The 25,679-nt window shown below is 38.3% G+C and overlaps 1 protein-coding gene across 1 annotated transcript in view; it reads left to right on the top strand.

Annotated features, from left to right (window-relative positions):
• The window catches only part of SLC1A7 (solute carrier family 1 member 7), a 44,516-nt gene that overhangs the window by 601 nt on the left and 18,236 nt on the right, over nt 1-25,679 (top strand). Inside the window, exons 2-4 of the mRNA XM_026045540.1 lie at nt 629-708; nt 14,749-14,964; nt 25,358-25,400. Of these exons, the coding sequence (XP_025901325.1) occupies nt 629-708; nt 14,749-14,964; nt 25,358-25,400 (339 nt within the window). The remainder of the gene's footprint in view (nt 1-628; nt 709-14,748; nt 14,965-25,357; nt 25,401-25,679) is intronic.

Raw genomic sequence — 25,679 nt, 5'->3', positions numbered from 1 at the left:
GATATTTCACATTAATCAATTTGGGATTTCCCATCATTATAGACCATATTATTAAAGTCGCTTGGGGATTTCTCCTCCACCATACTTCAGCTAATCTCTTTGCAGAGAACTCATTTCTGACTGCTCTATTAGTCTAACAGACTGGACAGACATGGCAACGTGCATTGCTGAATGCATTTTCTCAGCAGGAAGTATAATTCTCAAAAAAAAATATGGCACTAAGTAAGTGCAATAACTAGAACTATTCTGTGTTCTACTGCCACTAACCTCAGACTGTTGGCTTTTTTTGGGTATGCAAAGTGTAGCTTCATACACATCTAGCAAAACATGCAAAATGCAGAATGAGGGGATTAACAGAGGAACCTCCTAACAGTAGCCCTCAAGACACATCATATTTCATTTTTTACTACCTTTGCAGAGGGATGAACAATACAGTTTGTTTTTGTTGAATTATAACACACTATGATCTATTAATTTTAAAGCTTCCACCTTTGCCAGCTTGTATACCAGAGTTGTAGATTTCACAAATATTATCTGATTTTATCACTTGACCTACAGCTGTTATATAACTTATGAAGAGAGATATTTTTTATCTTAAAACAATGAATATCTCTCCCTGTTTTTGTAGGAAATCAGTTATTTCCAGTTTCCTGGTGAATTACTGATGAGGATGCTGAAAATGTTGATTCTCCCACTGGTTGTCTCAAGGTAAGAAAGGACGATGACTGCTCCAATCACTGCTGAAGTTTCCTAAATAAGGCATATCATGACCACTATTTTAATTTTAACTGAGTTAATATCAAAATGTTGACACTACTACTGAAAGTTGCACATTCTCATTTATAATAGAGCTTTGAATATTTTTTAATTAATAGACAACATTTTTCCACGATACCTCATACAGATAGTAGTTGTTTAAAGACAAGCTTTAATAATTAATGTTTTCTTCTTTCATATTAATGGGAAAAAATTTCCTTGAAGTTAACTAAAAGTTGAAGGTATGGTATAAATAATGCAGCATATAAAAAAAAAAGCCTCTCAATTCAATACAATTGAAATAATAAACCATACAAGTATGATGATATAGCACCATGAATTTATAATCTTCTACACTATTTTGTGATATTTGCTGCATTATGATGAACACTGAGGGGGAAAAAATCCGTCCACTGAAAAAACACATATCTCACTTCAGCTGAAGTGTAAGCACATTGAAATTCAGACTCATAAATCAAATTTTAAAACGTAATACAGGGTAGGTTATGTTCTTGAAATATTATTTTTATCTCTTTCCAAGAATTCATGAAATACACTTCTCAGTGGCTGGTATTAGGTATATATGTTGTTTTTCTGACAGTATCCCTATTTCACTTTAAATATCACCGTGAAGTAAAAACAGCTGCAGCAAATGGGAGAATGCTTGGTTTTGGCAGAAAGTTACTGGAAGTAAGAATAGACTTTCAAAAGCAGATATGAATCTTTGCCTGCTGAGGTGGCTCAAATAGGACCTTCAGCAAGTTATACTAAATTAGATTAGACAAGTCCTAAGGGAGAATTTGGTTCTCAAACCTCTTTTTTTTTAATTATTATTTAGCGGTAGGGAAAGAAGAAGGGAAGAAGTAACTGTAGATGAATCTGGATAAGTTAGCACCTATTTCTACTAAAATAGAGTTGTGTAAGCTTACATTGGGTGCCTTTACCTCCCAATGCACCAATATATATAGGCACATGCACGGTACAATGCAGTATGTAAGGGACAATACAGCTAATATATGTTTTCCAGTGAACACTGCAGGTATGGAATGGATAGTATGGAAATATTACTAAAGAAAATAATCTGTTAGTATGCTTTTCATACTTGTGTATTATATATGTTACAGACTTTTCCACACATAACTCATTCACTCATTTATACTAAATACATAGTAGTCTGACTGGGTAATCTGCAACACCTGCTATATCTTTCTTCCTATGTGTTTTGGTAATTCTTTATTACATTAAAGGCAGAACAGCACCACTTTCACTAGTGACAGAATTAATCGTCTTGGTTCTGTTCCATGCAGCTATAGAAAATTAATAGAATATACATAGAGGTTTTTTTTGCAACGTCAAAACAGTTTTCCAAGGAAAACAAGAATCTCACATGAGGAAGTGATGTAGTAAGGAGAGAAGAAGTAAGGAGCTAAGTCACATGGCCTTCTCTAAAATTTACAGTTCTTTCAATCCCAACTTTTTTTTTTTAGAGATGCCAGAAGGAAAAGCAGCACCCTGCTGAAGGATTGCTCTGACACAGCATGCAATAGCAATAGCTATAGGTTATCTATGAGTATGTTAGGAACATCTCTCTGGGCTGCGCTGTTAAAAAAGATGAACTCCATCCTCTGAGGAAGAATGAGGGGAAATTTAGTGAAGGGATCTTGCAAAGGATTAGCTATTCTTGCAAGAAAGTATGAGTTTGATTCTCCATAAAACAGACTAATCATTGCTTGCAATTGCCTATTAAAACTTCAGTTGTTTTTGCAAACAAAAGATCATTCTGGATGTAAATATATCCCTATACAGTGCTTTTGTCTGTTTGTTTGTTTAAATAACAAGCAGAGTATTTCCCACAGATACAGTTCATAAAATAAAGAAACAAGAGCTGTTTTTTTAAAACTTTTTCGTTACAAGTTTAAACTGAATTTCTTCTTGGAATTGGAATACTCTCAACCTGTCCTGTGGGAGCAATACCACAATTTACATTAGAAATTACTCTCCGTTGTTGTCTAAAAAAGCCAGGGATATAGCATCCTGAAAAATATTCTGCTCTTGATTGAAGTTAGTGCCATTTTTTCCTTATCAAATAAAAAAAAAAATCTGCAAAAAAGATGGCTTAGAAGATTGATAACAGACTAGAAAGTCTTTCACGTAAAAATCACTAGCACAAACCCAGCCTGAAATGGAGGTGKCTGAAAATTATACTAGATGGTTATATAGTTAGATAGTAAGTAGGAATTTTACAGGTTTTCTCCATTAGGAGGGAGAAAATAATGATATAGTCATGAATCTTTCATTGAATTGTGTTTATTTAACAATTTCCTTGCTGCTTCAAGTAACAGCATCTGCCACTTCCCCTAGTATATGCATATGTGTGTGTGTGTGCGCACATTTTTAAATATAAAAATACTTTAAAATAAATACCCGCTTGGATGCAGCCCTGTGCCACGTGCTCTAGGTGACCCTGCGTGTGCACAGGGGTTGGACTCGATGACCTCTGAGATCCCTTCCAACCTTGGGCATTCTATGATTCTATGAAACATTTTTAAAGAGAAATGTTATGGCTCCTAGAAGGAGAGACCATACAGCCAGACACAGTGCACCAAAGGGAACTAGTTTTGTTATTTGTACAGTATGAAGGAAATGGAGAAAAAGATGGATAAAAACAATGCTTAAATATTAAAATTCATAAATTAAATGGAATTAAGACTCTTCTGGAACTATAATGCGCACACAATGAAATTAGAAAATAATACAGTATGGACAAGTTATTGCATTTTTTTGAGGCAATTTAAAGGGAATAGATAAGGAATGGAAATATAAAGTAGTTTCTATTTCAGGGGAAATTCATCTTCTTCTCTGAGACTGGTGGCCTAATTTTTCAGTTGCCAGCAGTGGCACAGAGCAAGACTGAGCCCTATGTATGCTTGGATTTAAATAAGATTATATCTGTCTATTTAAGTTTATATTTGTGATATAAAAACACTAGAAAGACAGACCCAGAATTTTTGAAAAAGACATGCCAGATCTGAGAATCTAATATAGAATGTGCATAAGGTATGGTAAGAAATAGTCTGGCGGAGTTTGTAATCTGTTCTAGGAATACTCACTAGGGGAAAGTTCCAAGGTCAAATTTTAGACCWTACTGTTACCAGATATAGAGTGCTTATTATGTGTTTACACATAGGGCACTATTTTTAAACCTGGGAATGAGAATATTAAGAAAGTACAGAGAGAACAGGAGCCAAATGTAAATTCCTGTGCATGCACAGACGCTGCCTGAGAGCTTAGAGCAGTTGGACAAGGGGGTTCCCACGACAAGACTGAAAGTTCTGCTGCAGAAGAGCTACAGTTCCTCAACTTCTCAATCCTCCTTTGACAACTACTGCAATGCAAATAATAACAAATACAGTTTCTTCATTATTTTCAAAATGCTCCAGCAAATAATTTAACTTTTCAAGTAAGGACACACTAACTTGGCAAGGACAAAAGTGCATTATTTCATATAAAAGTGCACTATTTCATATATTAATATTTCATATATTTCACTATTTCATATATTCATATAAAAGTCACTATTTCAGTGCATCCTTCACTGCATCCACTGATATGTTTARAAAAGTACAAGTTCAGATAGTCAGATATGCTGGTGTGGGTTTGCTGAGCTACTGGTCCAAAATACTCGATTTTGTTAAGTGACATTTCTTTCAGTCTAAGCAACTCCTTGCAGTGCTGAGGCCCAATGCTGTATTACACCCTTTAGCCAGGAGATGGCTCTGTCTAGAAGACTAAGGAAACAAGAATGGTTACAGAGGTTTACAGAGTGTTTAGGGTCATTTAAGTGCAGTCAAGGACTTCCTAATCTTAGAGGCTGAGGCATTTTCTAACACTGTTGCCGTCTCAGGGAATTTCTACTTGTGTATTTTTAATTATAAAAATTGTGTATTTTTAGTTATAGCCTTCATGTTGTCACATGTATTTCTCATCTACATTTAGTACTGCCAAGAAAACTGGTTTAAATACCTGGGCAACCCTTTAGTTTCTCAGTGTGGCTTCACAGCATGCATGCCATAGAGCTCTCTGTGCATGCAAAATAAAGCAGGCTCCCTGCGTTTTCGAGGATGAACTGCAAAACATGCATGCTGCAGATCTATAAGGCGCTAGGCTTGCAGCCAGTGGGTTCTTGCATYTAGAGAAAAAAGATGTCTAGAAGATGTCTGGAAGCACAAAGGTGTTTTTTGTCCTGTATTCAGCCACAGAGTTTCACAGACCTTACAGGAACTTGATTTTCTCCTTCTGAGACAGCCAACATCTGTATCACTGGACAGGAAAATGAATTTAGACGGTATTAGCAGGGGCCAGTCMCTATCCACTCACAGACATGCATAAGTCATGTTTCTTCAGAAAAGCCAGCTAAAACCAGAGTTATACAGATTACACCAGCTGAAAATTTGACCTATTCAGCTTTCTGTATTTGTTCCAAATGTATTTCTGTAGGTATTAGAAAAATGAATCCCTCACTTTGATACTCTCCATTTAATCATTTTGTTCAGTGGCAAATACATGGCACAYACTGTTTTTATCAGTAAGCAGTGAGACTACTTTTGGGAAAGAATTAGCAGGACAAATTTAAATATTGAATTGCCTTAGATTTGCTTTGAACATGCTTGTAACCCTAATGAATACTGTTTTTAGAAAGGGCAGTTCATTTCCTTTTCCCTTAGAACTAATATCAGAGTTCCTTCACTTACCATTAACATTTTTCTAGATATTTAAGAAATTTGCAGAAATTATGGATTGTTTCCTTAACTGATTTCACCTATATTTTGATAAATTATAAAGCTCATTCCTCCACATATGCTATGCCTGGTACAAACAAATATATGCTACTAAAAATAAATATTTAGTTAAGGGTTTGTTGAGGGACAGGAATAAAATATCAATGTTTTTCTGTTGACTAAATCAAATATGATATGCTGAATATAAGAACTATCTTCCTTTAAAGGGGATTCCTGTCTATAATACCATCAGTTCTGTTAATCTCTCATCCTCCTGATCAGATTCCTGACTGAGTTGTTCTTACTCATGCTGTTAAAACCTAGCATTTAATTAGGAAACTACTCTATTAAAGTAATTTTTTTCTCCATATGTTGTTTTTCTCAGTGTTCTTGTGTGGGGAAAGCGTTGCCACTTTAACCTAGTGATGAAGAACATCGGTCTTTCAGTTTTGATGGCATTCTGTTGTTGTTGAGCTCTACTGAGCTGTATCAAATTTTGCCCCCGGGACTCACTGATGAAATTTGAAGAGCTGCTAGTTGTATAAACTCTGTGGAAGGCTGTGGAGGTGCACTGGGTGCAGCAGATGTGGGCACACTTAACCACGAGGCGAGCGTGGCAGACACGTGCCAGCTCCGTGCCGGAAGCCGTACAGCCGCATTAGGGTGGCTTTGTGCCCAAGCTCATATGCAAAGGGCTAATGTGGCTACATGGCTTCCAGACCAGCCTTGGCAGCTCAAAGACAGCTCGATCCCATGTCTGTCTGCAATCATCTGTGCAGACGTGCTCTAAATAACTTGACAGCAATAACATATTCTTTGAGAGCTAAAGGTTGGTTAGAAAGATACTGTGAGATAGACCATTAGTTCAGGTAAATACTGTCACTCACTGTTTTCTTGCTGTCAGCTGTGGATGAAACTCATAACAYAGCACAGTCTGGAGATTATTTGTCTGTTTTATTACATGTGTTTACAATTCACTAGGGATTGAAATTTTGAATCAAACACTCTGAGGCTGCCACTGACATTTGCAATTTACATCTTCTACCCTGAGTATAAATCAGTGCCTGATATGTTCGCTAAAGCATCTAATAAGAATGAAAATACAAATCTCTAAAAGGCAGTGCAATTTGTCTTTTTCTCATTTATGATTAATTTTAAACCTAGAGAGCAGCCAGAATTCATTCACTCAATAATCCTGGTTTTACACGATTGGCAATATGTGCAGTGCTAGTGCTTCTAATCCACTCCTGGTGCTGAGAGATTGCTTTCTACATTGTCCTGACAAACACACATAATTTGAATGAAGATTGACTGGGAAAGGGTAGATAACATGAGCTACTGCTCAATTTTGGCTTGGGTCTTTTATGCCATGTATAATTTAAACTCTTCTCTCCAGCCATTATTTTTGAAATACCAGTCACTTCTGTGATGCTTACACAAGCTGCCAAACTGGAGTAAAATGAAATGTAGTCATTTAAGGACTGTATTACCCAGTGAGGTATTGAGGGGCAGCTGCAGATTGCTGCCTAGGGCTCTCTGAAGATCTCAGTATTTGGTAATTTCTGCAAAGCAACAGTATTTTCTTCTATAATTAAATTGTTGGTGGAAACTCAGGGCTTTTTCTTTACTGTTAGAATCTGGACTTCTTTTTTCCTCTAATTTACCTGTATTATCGTCCAGTAGAAAAATGCTGGCAGCTTGGAGCAGATCTTCCCCAATAGAGGAGGGTAAACACTCTGTTGGGCTAGTATGGGAAAAAATCTTTGTGATATATCAATGTGATATATGTGATATATGTGATATATGAAAAAAAAAGTTCCATTTCTGAATTATGTCATGTGTATCAGTTACCTGTGCTATAGGTAGCATAAGTTACAATAAGAGAGAACAATATGTTAGCCCTTTCCTACAATATGTTAGTTATAGTCTTAGTGATGTGAATCTTTGAATATATTCAAAGGACAAATATATTTACATACAGAGTGAAAAGCAAAATGGAAGTTGAAGGAAAGTGAAGGATTAGTCAAGGGTAAGAACTAATCAGAGAGCAGGCTGACTTGACCCAATTATATTATTTTATGTTATCCATATCTCTCATATTGCAGAATTCATCTCATATTACCCCAAAATTTTCCAAATGCTGTTTTAATATTGCCTGATGTTATAGAAGAAAATTCCGTTCTACCCTCATTATGATCATATTATTAAAACAGTTCTCAGGGCATCAGACCTTCACAGGTTTCACTTCTTTATTCATGCTGTAGTTAAATGTGTTTAGACATGTAAATTCTAATGGTGAGGTCCCATAATGTTTCCTTTTCTATCCTTTTAGTGTCTTCTAATGTTTTCCCTTACTTATGTAAAATAGAGGTACCATCTCTTTAAGGGAAATTGGACATGTTGCAGAGTTACATGTCATAATGACAAAATTGGAGGTACTCAGTACAAATTATTTAGCAAGTGTTGGTAGGGACCTAATGATGTGCTGTAGACATTTATGGTCACAAAGTGATGAGTGTGGAAAACACCAAAGTAATTACAAATTGGGCATGAGTAATTGGTAGACCTAATGGAAACTTTCTGTAGTCTCCTAAGTGCTCTAAAATACTTAACTAAAGCATTTTGTAAAAGAAACTGTAATGGCATATGAAGCTTCAGCAGCTGGTTGTATTTCCTCTATTTCTTAAGGACAAAAACATCTGTAAACTATAAACAGTTGAAAGAATCTGACATTTGTTTATAATTCAGATTTGTGTTCCAAATCCTTTTGTTCTTTTCTTAATCTAAAAGCAGCTGAAAGAACTGAGAAAACAAAAAGTCAAATGTTATTAAGATCCCTGGTTCTTTCCACTCTTTCTAGAGATAGGAAGCTCTTACTTAAGAGATAATTCATTTTCGTTTGAACCTTGACCTTTAGGCTTAGGAAAAACTTGTTTTATTAAAACAGCTAAAGTCAACAAACAAGCCTGGATGTGCTATACAACAGCACCTTAGATCTCCCTTATCTCTCAGTGATCAAAGGCTGCTGTTCATTCCTCCAGCATTTACAGTATTGCAGTAGCCACACATATTGGGCAGTCTGGGAGGGAGCAGTGATGGAAAAGTCCTTGCACACTAATCTTCACCATGGGCTGAGCACAGTCTTGCCTGTTTACTTTAGCCCACAGGAACAGATTTCCCACAGCACACTAAGAAAAGCCAATGGGTGATGCGAGTTCCTGTCAGGATTTGGACAATGCATCTCAGTTTCTCATGAATGCTTGTTTTCAGAGGATTAGGGAAAGGAGACCTCAACATATGGATAACAGTTAAGCTTGTACTATTTTACTAAGCATTAATTAAAAAAAAATTTAAAAGCTCTATATTATGATGTACTAGAAATGTAGATTTCTTTCATTTTATTTTTTTCAACAGCATAGCTGTAAAACTGTAGTACTCCTATTTGTAAAATAGCTACAACTTTTTGTGTTTTTTTTTGGTACATGGTTTATTTTAATCTGTACCAAGATATTTGAACTTCAGAAATGCTGTTTCTTATTATATAATATTCCAAAGAATTAAGCCTTTGTAACCCTCCTGACTTACAATAACAATCTAGACTTCTTGGTTCCTTTGCAAATCCATCTGTAATACTATGAAAACTTTGGGGATGACACTGGGGTCATTCAACTGATTAAAGCTTTTTGCAGATAGTTCCTTAGTTGTGTTCAGATCAGCAGAAGTCTGTTAACATACTCATATTCTGCAAAATATTGGAGTCTAAATAAAATTCACAGAGCTTAGGTGTACACTTTACTGCTTATGTGTACTGCACGCATAATACATTGAAAAAGGAGTTATCTATACAAATGGGTCATCCTTTTACAAATGTACGGCAGAAACTGGATTCAGGTTAGTTTGACTACGGGGTTTTATCTTTCTTTGCACTTAGATAAATGGTATCTTGACACATGGGAAGTCTAGGCATCATTGAAAAGTGGGKGAATGGGCATGAAGGTACAACACCACCTTGGCTTTCAAACCACATGACATTGTCTATAATATGCAGTACAGGCACAGTGCTAGTCAGCTGTGTGTGGGGGTGCTTGAACACAAGGCATTTTTGCTGTTAAACTGTGGCATGGCATCTGGAGCCAAAAAAGGCCAAACTATAACCTAGCACTTTAAGCAGGGGAGGCATGAAGGGTGGTKCCAACACAGTCACTCTGATACAACATGTGTTGTCAGCAGCAGACGACTTTGTCACTRTCGTGACAGTGAGGTCTGGGGGTATTCTGGCTCTGTACTCATTTTAAGAAGAAAGCAAGAGTATTTAKTTTGGAAAGCAGAAGTTATTCTGACCCCTCTTTCTCACTACCTGGAATCATTTAAACTCTGAATCATTTAAACTCTTTTGGAGACTAAAAACAAAATGAAGTATCATACTGTAGAAAGAGCCAGGAAGTTTTTCATCTTTCTGTCATTATTGAAAAGTCTCCTGTTTTCATTGCTGCCAAGTGTTCCAGAAAGGCACCTCCACAGCAGTGGAGCAGCCTGTCCCAAAAGCAGGAAATGCTGCTGGTCCTTCTCAGTGCAAGGATCATTTCTGGCATATTCACTGCAAATTGTTTATCTTTAAGTAAGCTCCTTATATTCTGTGTTTCCTTGTCAGTAAAATGGAAACATTACCTCCTACATGATAGATGGTTATATCAGAAAAACATTTTAAGATGATTGAATGGCTGATGCTGTGGAAATGGAGATTATTACCATGTTGAAACTTGAAAGGCCTGACCTTGACAAAAAGGTAGAGAGCCTGCCCGCATGAAGCAGCATTAGTGTAGCCAGCACTTCCCTTTCATGCTGCTCAACTGTAATATAATCATCTCTAATGTAGTTGCCAGAGGAGCTTTCCAGCCTCGCTGGGAGAACTTGCTTAGGAAGGTCTTTCCTGTGGCATGCAATTACAAAATGAGAATGAGAGGAAGGATGGGGGATGAATGAAAACAAACATGATTCTAGGAACAACTGTTGGTGGTTAATACTTGACCATTACTTCTTGACAGGATTAATGTCTTTCTAATCGCCCTAATCCCTTCTGATAGCTTTATCCATAATCCATCTATTTCAAAGCAATATCCAGATGGCTTCTGGTGGTGAAGAAGACGAATACATATGCAGAATGGAGTCTTAGCAGCAGCTTCTTATAGGCAAAAGCTTTTCTGAGGATATAGGTTTTAATGTTGAGGCAGGTCAGCAAAAATGTGCTTTTTATCAGAAAGCAATAGAAAAAAGTAGAAAATCCTCAAGGAATCTAGGAAGTTCAGTCTTTATTTGTAAATAAAATACACCATAAGTACTGAATTTTATCAGTGTCAGACAAAGCAAGGTTAGAGCTGCTCAAAGGGGTAGCTACTTGTTCGCACTGAACTGGTTAGATTTCTAAGGTATTGAAAGAATTCTCTTTGTCATTAAAAAAAAAAGAAAGTATAATGGATGTTGAGGTTTTCTGCAGGTTTTTGTCAAAGCAGATACAAAACATAGTATTTAACAGGTTAATTCTTTGTACCATTGACAATAATTAAAACAAGTAACAACTGACTTGCATTCTTAACCAGTCCTGTTAAAAATAGCCCCTGTACTTGTGGAGGTCTTCCTCCTTCCTTCCAATTTCTCATTAAGACCTTAATCTACATTTCATTAGCTCTCCCACTGATCCTGAGATCCCCGTTTACCCTCCTCCTGCAGCAAAGAAACAATAACAAAGTCATGTATTTGTTCGTAGGCCTAAAATCGTAGCCTTTCATAAATCATATGGAAACTGTCCAAGTAAACAAACTTTAATCAAGCCATTCTAGATAAAAATAATTTAGCCACAGTTTTCTACACTAACAATCATCAGTGGAATAATTAACTCTTAAATATTTGTCACATGGAAATGATACAAGCAACTCCTTAAACTTCAGTAAAATCGTTGTCCATATCCAGCTATGATCAAAATGCTGCAAATTCAGAGCAAATTTACTGACTTCCTTACTTGCTTTGCCTAATAGCAAACAGGATTAGATAGATAGAGGAGAAAAAAAACAGTTCTGGCTGCATCAGAACAACTGATTTCCCAGAAAAAAAAAGCAGACACAGAACTACCTAAGTCTTAAAAAAAAAAAAAGACATCTTTTACTTCTTAAGAACGCACCTTAAAAAGTATTTTCAACCCGTAAATATTATGGAGCATCAGATCTATGCTGTGTGGAGATTTTCAGGTTATCAGAAAACCAACTTTAATGAGGCTTGAAAACCACAGAAATGTAGGAATCATAGCACAAATACTCACACAGATATTTAGTATATACAACATCTTTGGAAGCTATTTTTTTCAAACATAATTAGGCCTCACAAATACACAATTTCACCTGAGATCTATTGGGCAAGGAAGCTATAAGAAAAAGAAAAATAAGCAGGCTATCCTAGACAGCAGAAAGAAAAGCTATAGAAAGATAATATTTTCATATAACAGAAACAAACTATGCAGCAGGTAAAGTAGTCATGGAGCTATCATATTTATTAGGGTGTCTTGTGTTTGTGTCCAGCAGCAGATGTTGCAAAACAAGATKCAAGAAACCTCTTAAATCATAGTAATTAGAGATTTGCCTTAAATTGTGGAATACAAGGTGTAATATCTCATCCAAAACCTCACTAACACATACTTTGAAAGCCTTAGGCTTGATGTAGTCTTTTCAGTAAAAACTAATAAATAGTCCCTGAACATGAAATTACAAGAAATTGTGTAAATTCTTTGCCAAGCTGATTAATGTGGAGTACTCTAAATAACCAGAAAAGGTGCAAAGTGCTTTTCATTGTTTTATTCCTGGTTTGTTTTGTTTTGTTTTGTTTTTCTCCTCTCCTCTTTGGCAATCATTAAAACATGCTATACATGAAACATACATATGGAAGCTGCCTAGCTACATAATTGGTTGGATAGTTTTAACCTATGAATCAAATAATCGTTTTTGATTGAAAATATGATTTTATTCATTCACCTGTTACTTCAAGTCTAATCAGATTTGGGTTCCCCAATCAGAATTAAAGGTTCCCCATTTTTCATTCCTTTGCATTGCATGAGAGCCTAGTACTGGATGAAAAGTAGAGGAACATTTCTGTCTCAGCTTTAGATAAAGTTGGGAAAGTGTTGAAAAGATTTTTACATAGCCAAGAATATGTCTGATGAARACTGGAATTAAAAGGAAAATCTGAACACAATACAGCAATCTTACTGGAAGCCATTTGGAGGCTTATTCCTCCCAACTTCTGTAATTCCCAGGAAATAAAAAGACTACTTTTCCTGTCATTTCTCCACTACATTATACAAATGTTTGAGCTCTAGATACCAGCAGTGAGGAAAACCTGTGGTGTCACTGCATATTGCTTACTTCATACAATAACTGTGATCATTGGTGTCTATTAACTTCAATATTTTCTGTTCCTTCTCATATCAAGCATATGAAACCACGTKAAAAATAGTGAGAGACTATAGTCCTACACTAGTTACAGGCATTTGTTCTTGAAAGTCATGATGAATAACTGCTTTAAATGACATGATTAATGTTACAAGACAGCCTTTGAAGAACTGTTTCCTCTGGTCCCTTCTTAAAACTGAGCATTGCAGGACACTAGGAACACGGCTTTGAATCCAGACCATTGTTTGGACTTCTACTACTCCACGGTTACCCCTGTTGCACCTCCATAGTTAATTACTTTTGAGGACTTTCTCATCACAGCATGAACTGATCATGACTTTATCTGATGACAGGATAATCTCATTACAGATGATGATCTTGTTAATGAATATCCCCAAGACAGAGCAATCTCATTATTAGCCCCCTCAGGATTTGTCACCTAGGAGCCAGTGTATGATTAGACTCTAGTCGTGCAACATCCCCCCAGATCTACATGAACAGCATTTGAGACTGAGGTGACCCCCACAAAAGACATATGAAACATTYGACTTATTTTTTCCCCAACTGCTTTTGAACATACAATCAAAGCAGTTCTCATGTTATGTGTAACAGGGCACATCCTCCTAKTGTTCTACAGAACCAGTGTAACACAGCAGAAGATAATTGCTTCATACAACTACACCAGGGTAATTATGGTATGAAACCTACACTTTAGAGAGGGGGAAAAAAAAATGAAAGGAGATTAACACAGATAAAAATGCATGTATACTTAAAAACTGCATTGTCTCCATCTACTCTTTTTTCCAACTCAATGTATGCTTGCCCTGATTTGTAGTCTATACATCTCCTTTGGGCATCAGTGAGCTGTTAAACTGGCTCAGGCGCCTGTCAAACTTCAAGTTTAAAGCCCCATGTCACTATGTGACTGAAAAGACCACTTGAAAACAGCACCATCTGGGGCTCTGTCTGAGCTGCCTGGAGCTAATACAGGGACCAAGCAGTGTCCTTATTTGCCTGTACAAGAGGGGCACTGCACCTTAAAGCACTTAGGGTGGTTTAGCTCAGCAAAGGCAAAACCACTGATCATCCTCTGACAGTGCTGAGCAGGGAGGCAAAGAGGGAAGTGAAGTGCACAGAGAAGACACAGAGCCTGTCTCCACTTTGGAGGCATGCTGAGTCACTCCCTGCTCCCCAACATGCCCCATAATAAAACAAAAATATGCTATGCTTCATATRGGGTTTATATAAAATTAAAACTTTATGCTACTATGTAAAAAAAATGAATTATGTGTCAAAATTGCCCCTTAGCAGCCTAATCTCACTTTGAAGCTAGATATAAACTAGTCCTGTTTCACACAGGAAAGAGCTGAGAGGTAGTTGTGCTGACTAGATGCTCTTCAGAGGTCCCTTCCAACCTTAATCATCCTGTAAGTCTATAAAATTGTGCACAGAATTTCATACCTAAGTTCCTATGACTGATTATCACAATAGATCCAGCAGGTTGTGTATAACTATCATTTACACTCGATACTGTTCTGACCAAACATGTGCATGCTGAGTTTCAAGTTCTGTCAAGTAACTGAGATCTCACCTGGCTACTAGGAAACATCTTTTTAGCTATAGATGTTAGAGATTGTGTCACAGGCACAGCTCCTACAAATCCCGATATACAGCAATCAGGAGAGAAGGAGGTCATCCAGAATAAGTAGAAAATGAGGTTTTATGTTGTATTGATTATATGCAAAAGATAATATTTATTTTGTGTTTTCTTTCCACAGTTTAATGTCTGGACTAGCAGCCCTAGATGCCAAGACTTCTAGTCGCCTGGGAATCATAACCATCACTTACTATCTGTGGACAACATTCGTGGCTGTGATTGTGGGAATAATTATGGTCTCCATCATCCATCCTGGGGGAGCAGCGCAGAAGGAGAGCACTGAAGAGGGGGGAAAGCAAATCATGAGTTCTGCAGATGCACTGCTAGACCTAATCCGGTAACTGCATTCATTCTTTCCTCTTTCTGAAGGTAACATTTTGCACTTTATAAGACTACGAGAAAAYGTAACCTGAAGATAAGCTCTAAACTTAATGATAAAAAGGTTTTCTTTAAAAAAAAAATAGAAAAAAAGAATAACTTTCAGAGATGATTTTCAGGTTAAAAGATGTTTATACTTTCTCTTTCAGCTAAGATCTAAACAAATGGACACTCAGTTCAGCAGAAATTCTAACAACACTAGTTGTGAGAAATATGGAGTAGCATGACATCTGAAGTGATCTGACARCCAGCTGTCACTGGAAAGGGTCTGCCCTGGTCATAGGTCCCCCTCTCCTTGCTTGCACTGACACAGTTGCTTTTTAGGTCCATAGCAAATTAATTCATGGAAATTATGCAAATGTTGGGAGCGCAAATGTTAAAGTCAGCTCTATCTAGTTATGCTTGCATAAAAAGTGAATGTGTATATGACAAATTCTCAGAATCTGAATTGCAGTTTCATTTCTGTCTAGCTAGTTCAGCTTTCCTTTACACCACAGAGCAGTGGGGTTTGGAAACATTTTACTCTGCCGAGTCTCTTTGCAGGTAAAATATGCAGTGTCCTGATCTAAACATTTGCAAACGTCATCTTAAATTTCTCTTTCCACACACACTTACCTGATTACAGCTTGTATACATATTACAGGCCTTGTGTTTCCACCCAGGCATGTGCTTTAGGTCTGAAATTTTCACTAGTTTGGGCAGGCACAAACAATGACAGGATGACTATCCACTCATTGCTGAAGCTTAAAAGGAGAGCATTAATCTCACTCTCCTTTTGCCATGTTAAGCCACCACAGCTGCACTCTCTTTCTAGCCTAAGTGCACAAACTGATCTTTTTACCCTCTGCTACAGAAATTTAAAATCTACATTTACTAAATAAATAAGCAAAACAACTGTGGGGAGTGAGCTTTCCATCTAGCTAAGCACTATGGGTGAAATCCTGGCTTTGATGAAGTCGGTCACAGAACTCCTATACAGCTACGCGGAAGTCTGGATTAAATGTCATGATGTATCTGCTGGTTGGAGCTAGAAAAGCTGATCCTTTAGCTCAGTGATAAATCACTTCCATTCACAGCTGGAGAGCTTCTAGGCCCAGATTGGCTTATCTTCTCAATTCATTAATTTCCTCTCGATTTATCAATTGCATATGTGCACCGAAGTTAACACAGGAAACATCTGCTCTCCTGCAAATAGAGAATTTTAAGTGTACAAGCAGTGGAGYTGATACACGATAAAATTGTAGGGTTTATTTTAAAAGCATGCGTCTCACCATGTGACACATTCATACTGTCTGACTTCAGATTTGAAGCCATTCACAAATAATGAAGTGTGCTGGGAGTAGTTCTTGTGATGTTTTATATATGGCATTGTCAGGTTAGGATTTTGGCAGAAAGGATTTTGCTAGAAATTGACTTTCTGAGTRAGGTCCTTATTTTAGAAGGKTTTTTTTGTTTGTTTGTTTGTTTTAAATCAGAAATTATATCACCAAGTAACCCATTTTTTTGCCACATATTTGATTCCTTTAAAGAGAAGTATCAAATGCTTGAGGATTTGACTAGAACTTGTATTGCTAGTAATTTTTGTGAGAAGCTAGTATGGTTGTATCACAATCTATAGGCTGAAGTTAACTACCAGATGTCAAAATCCAGTATTAGCCTTGTTTTTAAGTCTAATGAGATGGTGATACTATTCATAACATAATTGAAATTAACATCCCATTGAAAGTAGTTAATAATTATAATTTTATTAGATTTAGTTATATGAATTGGATGAAAAAGATACTTCTACCAGCCAATCCTATGCCTTGCCTTACACAGTAATGTAGTGATGCTGTTTAGAGTTCTATTTCATAACAGTAGTGTTTTTAAGAAATAATTGTAACAGAATGGATGTTATTAAATTGGTTACTAGCTAAGAAACTTCAGATGGCTTTATATTGTTTTAGGGAAGAGGAGGAAAAAAAAATCAAGGCATCCTTCTTAATATAAGTTCTTATTTTTCTTTTACTGCTCTAGAGCTTGTTCTGTTCTACCAAGTCCTGTTCCCGTGAGGTCACATGTTGTTTATTGTCATCCTATTAGCACAGTAAAGAAAAGCCAATCAAACACCTCATGTCAAACAAGCAGTCATAAAATAATGATACAAGCGATCTGGAAGCTGTCAAAGTCCAGCTAGGATGCATTTACAGGGCCAGCAGATTCCTGTTGCTGCAGTCTAAACACAGCGTGCTCAAAAATAGCTCATACTGTGTCAAAGGACAAATTCTACTGGAGCTGGTGCATACAGTACAGCTCATCTGCAAGGAGGATGTGAAGGGTAGGATGGTCTCTGTTTAATTACTGCAGTAATTACTGCTTTTCTCCTACATTTTCTTTCAGTTTGAATGGGAATAAATAGTAGAAGATGATGCATTTGGGAGAGAGTCCTAGAGGCCAAGGAAAAGACATTTTAAGAGGACGGGATAATGTGGAAATGTAACAAGACCGTATTACTCCTCTGACTATTATTTCCTAGTCCARCGCCCCAGTGCTCAGTGTCCTCATGACCAGTGGATGGGGCAGCAGGGACGGAGTGGTGGGAAGAGCAGATGCACCCAGATGGCCACAGCAGCAGCCCCCCCAACATCCCAGGGCTCTGCTGACTGCGTCCTGGGCCATCAGCCCCTTCCCTGCGTTCAGCAGGAAGAGAGAAGTCCACCCCTCCAGCACAGAAAAGCAGAAGCTGCTCAGCTCTGGCCAGGGTTTGCTACCTGACAGGCATCTTCATTCTTCCCCATAAAGCTGAGAACTGCTAAMCATTTCATGGTAGTCCGAGTACAACAAACCTCTAGTAGACTATAGCAATCAAAGAATAAGGAAAATCACAGGATAGGCCCAAGGAGAAGAGTCCTGATCCTGGAACTCAGCTTTTTCAAAGGCTTCCTTCTCAAAAGAAGTCAGGAGAGAGGGGGGACAAGGGGAATAAATAAATAAAATCAATGGATATGGACCTGTCCCTACAGATGTACAAGTTTGTCTTTGTTAAGGTTTCTGACGTAACCCCGCAGGGCTCCTCAAAGCATTTTCTTCCATGTTTAAGACTAAGAACCTCAGGCTAAGGATCATCTTTTTGTTCCAATGCATCGAAGTACCTAGTGCCTTATGATTTTTGATGGATTTATTCTTATGATGTGCAATATTTCTGTGAGACAAAGACCATTTTCCTTTCTTACAACTGGAAAAAAAAATCAAAATATATGGAAAAGAAGTTATCCCTACTGAGGATCATTCAGAAAGATCTGCAGTGTGAGAGAGAATATTCCCAACATTATCCATAGCAGTTAATCAGCAAAGATCTTTAGTTTGATTTTTCTGAGTGAATTACTGTGCAAGTCTGTACCATGTCCCCACAGATAAAAGAGTAGGTATTAGTAGTCATTTTGGAAATACGCAATAAAGAAAGGCAAGATATCCAATTTTTAAAATAATTCAGCCCTTGAGTATTTTATGCAAAAAGATAAAGAGGGCCACATTTACAGGAATAAAGTCCATTTTTTAAAAAATAGGTTTCTTTAGTTCTGGAACACATATTCAGCTGACAAGCAGAACAGAAAATGCATGTAACTAAGGGGTGGACTTTTACAAAAGAAGATACATCATTCAGGACCACATTGTTTACCTTAACAGTTAATATTTATACTATGCTCCATTGCTGTTATCAAAATACCTTTGATTTTAAGTCAAAGGTCAAATCTTCTTATAACATATCACACTATTCACAGTTGTCACCAACAGAAACAAATTTTGGCTCATGAGATATAAACAACCAAGCAAATGCTGCAAACACTCACATAAGGAAACAAAAGCCAACTAAACTGTAGGGCCCAACCCTCCTGTTTTATATTAGGCCAATCAGGGGGGCAAATCTGGGCACCAGCTGGGTACAAATGCAGGGCTCACATATGGTTTTAGTCTTCAAGTCTAAGTAGACCCATGCCTTGTGAGCTAATTCTGCTCAAAACATCAAAAAAAAAAAAAAAATACCCAGCAAAACAATTCAGTGTACAATCAGGATCAAATCATGACTTAGGCCAACATGACACACAAATTGGTACAGTTCCGAAGTTTACAGGAAGGATAAATCAGAGCACTTTTTTTTTACCACTGCATATTTAGAATTGCATCCAACTTAACAGATTTTGAAGCAGGCATCTGGAAACTTAACCTGGCTGGACAATTTTAACAAAAAAAGATTTTTTTCTGGAATGAAGAGTTATAAGAGAATATTCCTGCAGAAAATTTGTGTTTTCATGGGAATCCTGATCGGTCTTGAATTATTTCACTTCCCCACTTTCAAGCTAAATGCTATTTTATTTTTTACAGAATTATATTTCTATAAAAAAGGCAGGAGAAACCAGCTATCTACTGTAGTTTGGAAAAAGACCAGGCTGTTCAGAACCAGAAATCCACTTAAAGAAGTTTACAGCTGGAATTCTATATACACACGATATTTACAGATATATTAAAAGATCCAAGGATTACACTATAAAAGAATTTTTAATAGCCTTGACCAAAGGAGACATTCATATGTCTTTGACCAARAGCCACATGTACCTGTGATGGAAATATTTATCTGTCCCCTCTGGCAAACTGAYATTTTGTACTTTTCTCTCACAAAGCAAACCTGCTGCCACCACTGCACTGGACTCTATTTGACTTGACTTTTTCTTATGGTTAATGTTTATCCAGTTTGTGCTGTACAGGAGCCTATTTTTCAACATGTGGCGCTGATGTTGCTAAATGTTTGGCTGCTCTTTGACATAAAAACAAATCAATAGGGAATAATGGTGATAGCAGTGCTGGGGACTGGAATAGGAAGCAGAGTTTCTGCTATCTGGGCAGGAGACCACAGGCACAGAATGGGAGGCATGAAGGAACCTGGAGTCAAAACTGTATTACGACAGTTTCAACTGATGACAACTGATGACAAAATGAGGACARAGGACAGCAAAGCAAAAAACATTTTTGAAATGGAGTCCATGTCACTAGAATTAAGGAGGTATCTGCCTTCAAACTATARTGAGTAGAAACCATAACGCTGTCATCACCATTCTTAGGAAACTTGGAAACTAAATTGGTCATGACTAGTTGTCACTAGGCTACTTGGACTCTATTTTCACTGACTTCAGACCCCTGTTTTGCAGATTGACAAAGTGAGATCTCAAACACTCAAACACTGATCTTGCAAGCTCACCTATATTGGCCCAAATTTGAGATACACAGGACCAAAGGTGTTTTTATGGTCAGTGCAAACATAGGCCAATAAAATATTGCAAGACTGTGTATGTAAAAATAATCCCTCTGGGGGTTTTAGTTCCACAGAATGTGAGACTGCAGCCAAGGGCTGTCTGCTGGGTCAGGAATTAGGGACTGATACCATGGCAGTCTGAGAGCAAAACCAGACAGCTGCCCCAGGGAAATGTGTGTCCTGAGCCAAGGCTACAACATCTGTCATACCTGTAGCTGCTGTTATGCTAGAGCAGCTGAGCTGACTTTTTTATTAAAAAAATCTGTGAAAACTAAATTCTTCAAATCAACAGAAGATGTCATAGCCAGGAGTCAGAATAGATGTTTCAGATTTTTAGCAGTGTAATTGCAGCCAGAATTTGGCCTGTTATTTCTAGGAGAAGTTATCCAGGAGCAGTCAAAGTGGCTGTTGCAGCAGCTGCAGCCTCATGTTCTGCTGGTGGCATGAGCAGTGTGACTGTCACCAGCACTGACATCTCCATCATGACTGTAGCCCGCAGTGTTAGTGACCTTCTGCAGCGAATAGGGGACCCCCCTCTGCACTGGGATCCACTCCCGTGGCTTGGCACAAGCTGAAAAACAGCTGGCACAAAACGACTCTGTTGCTGCTTGCCCCGTGCATCTCCGGGGCAGTCCATCTTGCTGAGACTGCGAAACTATGGGGGCAAAAATGAGTGAAGAGAGTTGTTAGATTCACTGCTRTAAGACAGTGGAGAAGGGAATGGAGAAAGACCTCCCATTTTTGGCGGCGACAAGGGGACAACATGCAATGTGAAACCACACCCTCAGAAATGCTCCTTAGACCAGCTACTGTTTATCCCTGCTGCAAGTCTTCAGGATTTTCTTCAAATCCTTTGGTTACCAAATTGCAGAACATGTGTTGTCTTAGTCGGAGTCAGAGATACACATTTCTAATTCTCAGTACATCCTTATGTCCTCTTATCCCCTAGAAGAACTAGGGCAGAACTTCCACATTTGCTGGCAGAATACAGCGGGCTGCGCAGCGCAGCAGGGTGCAGTCGGGGAAGGTGTTTAGTAGGTCACTGGTATGTATGTGCTGCTGGCACAGCCAGCGTAGCCAGGCAAGCCATCTGTTCCTTACTCATCCGTGGTCCATGAGCTGCTGTAGCACTAACATGCACCATCAGCCTTTAGCCTGTGCAGAGCTGGAGATGTGCTGGGAAATACATCCCGTGTTCTTCCTCAGGGCAGACAATATTTAGCTCTTAATTTTGCATGTAACCAGAAACCATATGTCTCGGCTGCTGTTTTACAAATGCAACCTTGTCTTAGAGCTATTTTATTTTTCTGTTTTCCACTCTTATTCACTGTATTTAACYCCCTACTAGTATGTGAAATTAGTTTTACCATGCTGAATCATACCACTGAGGGGAGGGACAATATCGCTTACACTGGAGAAATTAATCCCACATCATTTTAAGCTTCCCACAGTATTAGTTTGTGTCCTATATCTTGTGATTAATCTGAAAGTAATGCTGGAAATTTAAAAGTATTTTATCTGCTTAGCTCTCTCAACGAACACAACAGCATTTATATGCAGTGACCACAATACATCCCTCAGCTTGCATTATTACTTAATAAGTACTGACAATATCTTTGATTCTATATATACCAGTGATACCAACACAGTGTCTGTTCTGAGTGAGGTTACAGCCTCACACTGTGATCCTGATATCAGATCCATGTGGGTAGAGCCTTACCCTTGTGCAGATTCCCAGGAGATCCCTTCCAAACAGGCTGCTCATGGCTGAAAATATCATCATGAAGCAAAACATATCCCTAAAGCAAGAACTGATCAAGTGTTTTTGTTGAGGCCTGACTGAGCCGATGTCCATGTGGCAGTTTGAAATGTTGTCCACATTATTATTTTTCAGTTGACTAGAGTTGTTTTCTATGAATTGCACTCTTGAATGTTTTTAATTAACAAAACTAAATTTTGGCTAATGCTGGATTTTTTCAATCCAAGTAAGCCAGCTTAAAGTAAAAAATAAGCTGAAGCTCTGGCAAGCACATTCAGGTCAGCTCTTCACTAAATAAATTGTATAACTTTGGTAAGGCTAGTCTCAAAGATTGGATCACAGCGCATAACAATATATTAAAAAACCTTGGGAGAATTCCAGCATCCAGTATTAAGTGGGTAATTGTAATTCCTGTAGGATAAAGAATGATAAAGAAGTAAAATGCTTTAATCCTCCATGAATTTGTCTAACATTTAATCTAGCTACTGACCATATGATATCTCCTTTCTCGAGCAGTCTCAATTTGTTCTTAATTCCACTAATTATGACTGCAAAACTGAGGCAGAAGGCAAAATGGCCCAGCAATTAAATTCATGAGTTTTGTTTATGCTATGGCCCCKGTACATCATTCACAAATAGCACTGAGCAGCAGCCTCTGTGAATGTGGCCTTTCACCTTTGCCTAACAGGTTTTCCTGTGATCATCACAGTAACACTTTGCACTTCTGCAGCACCTTTCACCTGCTCATCTCAAATCACAAAGCCAACACCAGCTAACCTTAAAGAAGCCTTTAGCAGTCTGGAGGCAAAATTCCCTTGAGAGGCTTAAGAAGGCAGTAATGACCTTTCCTCTGCAGTGCTTCCCCTGCCTGTAAACATCCTCTCTGTTTTCCCGGGCCAGCTTCATCCAGCTGTTCCCTGGCTAGTTCCCTGTCTCTGCCAGGGCCCCGGGGCTCAGGCAGGAGGTCGTGTCTGCATCTGATACAGAAGCGATGTGCAGCTGAGTGTTGTCTGTGTCTTGTTTTGGCTACACATATGACATTTGAACGAGAGAACCATCAGCCTTTCTGGAAGATCTGTGGCAATATCTTTGTGCTCTGTTGCACTGGTCTTGCTCTGGTTGCTGTTACTGGGGGCAAAAGCCCTTCAGGCTTGGTACTCGAGTGTACACTCAAGGCCTGGTACTCGAGTGTACAGCTTTTCTTCCAACAGCGCAAGAAGGAAGTGTCTTAAGCTAATTCATTCTAAAGAAATGGAATTACATGTACAAAGGGACAGTATTAGTGTAAGTAAACCAAGATAAATTATGACTTTTTTTTTATACAGGCAAATATAAAGTACATATATGTTTTCTTCTGATGTTGTATCACCACAGAGCACAGCCATCATCATACGTAAGGCTCTTAAGCAGAATTGGTAGGAGGAGATGTTGCCACACTGTCTCTTATAATATATCTATTATATCTCATGTATACTATTATCCCACAATAAATGCCAGATTATTTTTAGGCTACAAGGAGGAGATTATAGGAACTGCCTCACATTCACTGAGAGGAGAGAAGATCAGGACAGCTAACGAAAAGTAACTAAAGTGCTGCACATCAACATCGTTTCCTGCCCAACAGCAACTGGTCTACCCAACATTTGCTTGTGCCAAAGCCTCACCAAAATGACACATGGTCCCTTTACATGGCATGTCTGCTCTCACGCAGCAGGACAGCGGAAAAATCTCATTTTCAATCTCCTCTCTCAATCATTAGACARCACTACTACCCTTTAATTAAAATTCTGCTCTCTCTGCTTGACTCTGAGTTGGATAATTAATCATCTGTTTGCAGTAATTGCTCCCGGTGCCTKATGCTACTGAAACAGATTCAACTTCATAATTTTAAGTGTGATCATAATGTTGCATTAAGATCACTTAAAATAGCAATAAAATTGTTTTTTCTAAGCTGGTGCTGCACAGGGCACTCTTGCTGCAACCCGACTAGCACAARCATATGCTGCTGCAAAAAGGAAAGCAGGGTTGGGATACATCTCACTTCAGCATACATTTAACCGCACATGCATGCAGTGATTGTCCTCTGAACAAGAACAGGCTTTTCACTCACATGCTTAAACGCTATCCTGTCTTGAGGCTTGAGCTGGGCTTTCAACAAAATGGCCTTCGGGTAGAGAATTTAACGGTTTTGATTTGGATAAACTGATTTATATTGGGTCATGGAGCCAATTCTATTGCCCCCATGTTCAAAAGCTTTGGGCTGCAGATAAATTAGTCCTGAAAATGATCCTATTAGAATGATCACGCAGATCTTGATTCCCAAATGTTACATGGAAATATCTGCCTTTTTAGCTTTTTATCCCCATCTACTCTGGTTCCTCTTTGAAGCCTCTAGAGGGTGTGCTCTCCATTTCAAATTAGAATTGAATGTCTTTCTACAAGGTAATAATTATCTCAAATCAAAGTTCTAGCTCCAGATACTAGTGAAATGGTAAGTCGCTGTTACACAGAAAGTCAGCAAAGAAGTCCCTTCTAGAATTAAAAACTTCTCAATCTCACTGCACACTTCCCAGCACATGGGCATGATTTCCCTCAGTAGGGCAGCTATGAGCGGAGATGAAGCAGTTTCTCTTACCCTGGCTCTAGCCATGAAGCCTCAGAATTACTAAAATAAAATCTATCACAGACTGCCGCTCTAGTCTGGATTCTTTTCATCAGGAATCAAATCTTCGTTTTGAAAATCAAACTGTTCTCAACAGAACCACTGCAAGGTATTTGTCGCTTATAATTTTAGTGATGAGGGCAAATCAGAAGGTACTGGAGTGATCTCACAGCAGTGCTTAGAAGTCCCAAAGCAGATTACAGCAGACAAGAGACCAGGATCTCTGGATCACATCCCTGAAAACAGGCTGTCTTGAACAGCTCATTATTTAACCAGACAAGACAAATTATGGAATAAAAGAATATTCCTCCCCGCAGTGAGCAGACGGAAAAGGGAACGATAGCAATTTTGTTGACTGAGTCACTACATAGAGCTGTCTCTGAGCCAGGAACTGAGACTAGAGCAATTGGGTCTCACTCTAGGTGTTGAGAATTTAGTCCCAAAACTTTCCTTCTGGGGCGTCTTCTCTCTGTTGTGCCTTGCTCAGTGAGTTACAATGATACATGGGTGGGAGAGCGTAGCTGCCTTCTGACCTCATTCAGCACTTGCTGTCCAGGAGGGAGACATGACAGGCCCTGAAAGCAAGTAGATGGAAACTGCCTTCAGCCCCATTAAAAGAAAAATGTTCTTTTGTTCATTTCTAGGAACATGTTTCCAGCCAATCTTGTTGAGGCCACGTTCAAACAGGTAAGCGGCTGTATTTCTCTTGCTACTGATGAAAGAGATGAGCCTTCATCATATAAGACACATGTCATGCCCTAGTAAAGCAGAATTCATATAAAAACAGTATACYGTTTTTATATGAACTAACTAACACCTTCAGCATTAAGAAATTACTATGTCTCTTTCCACTTGCAGGATTGTGTTGTAGGACATTAATTACTACCAGGCTACATGACCCTTCAGCATTATTCTGTGTGCTGTGCTGTTACCTTCCTCTCTTGATGAGATTAAAAGGTCCAGGTC

This window comes from Nothoprocta perdicaria, unplaced genomic scaffold (genome assembly GCF_003342845.1).
Source record: "Nothoprocta perdicaria isolate Ctin4 unplaced genomic scaffold, notPer1 scaffold_0, whole genome shotgun sequence".
NCBI classification, from domain to species: Eukaryota; Metazoa; Chordata; class Aves; order Tinamiformes; family Tinamidae; genus Nothoprocta; species Nothoprocta perdicaria.
Note: the sequence above shows the minus strand (reverse complement) of the source record. Positions and strands in the feature narration are given on the sequence as shown.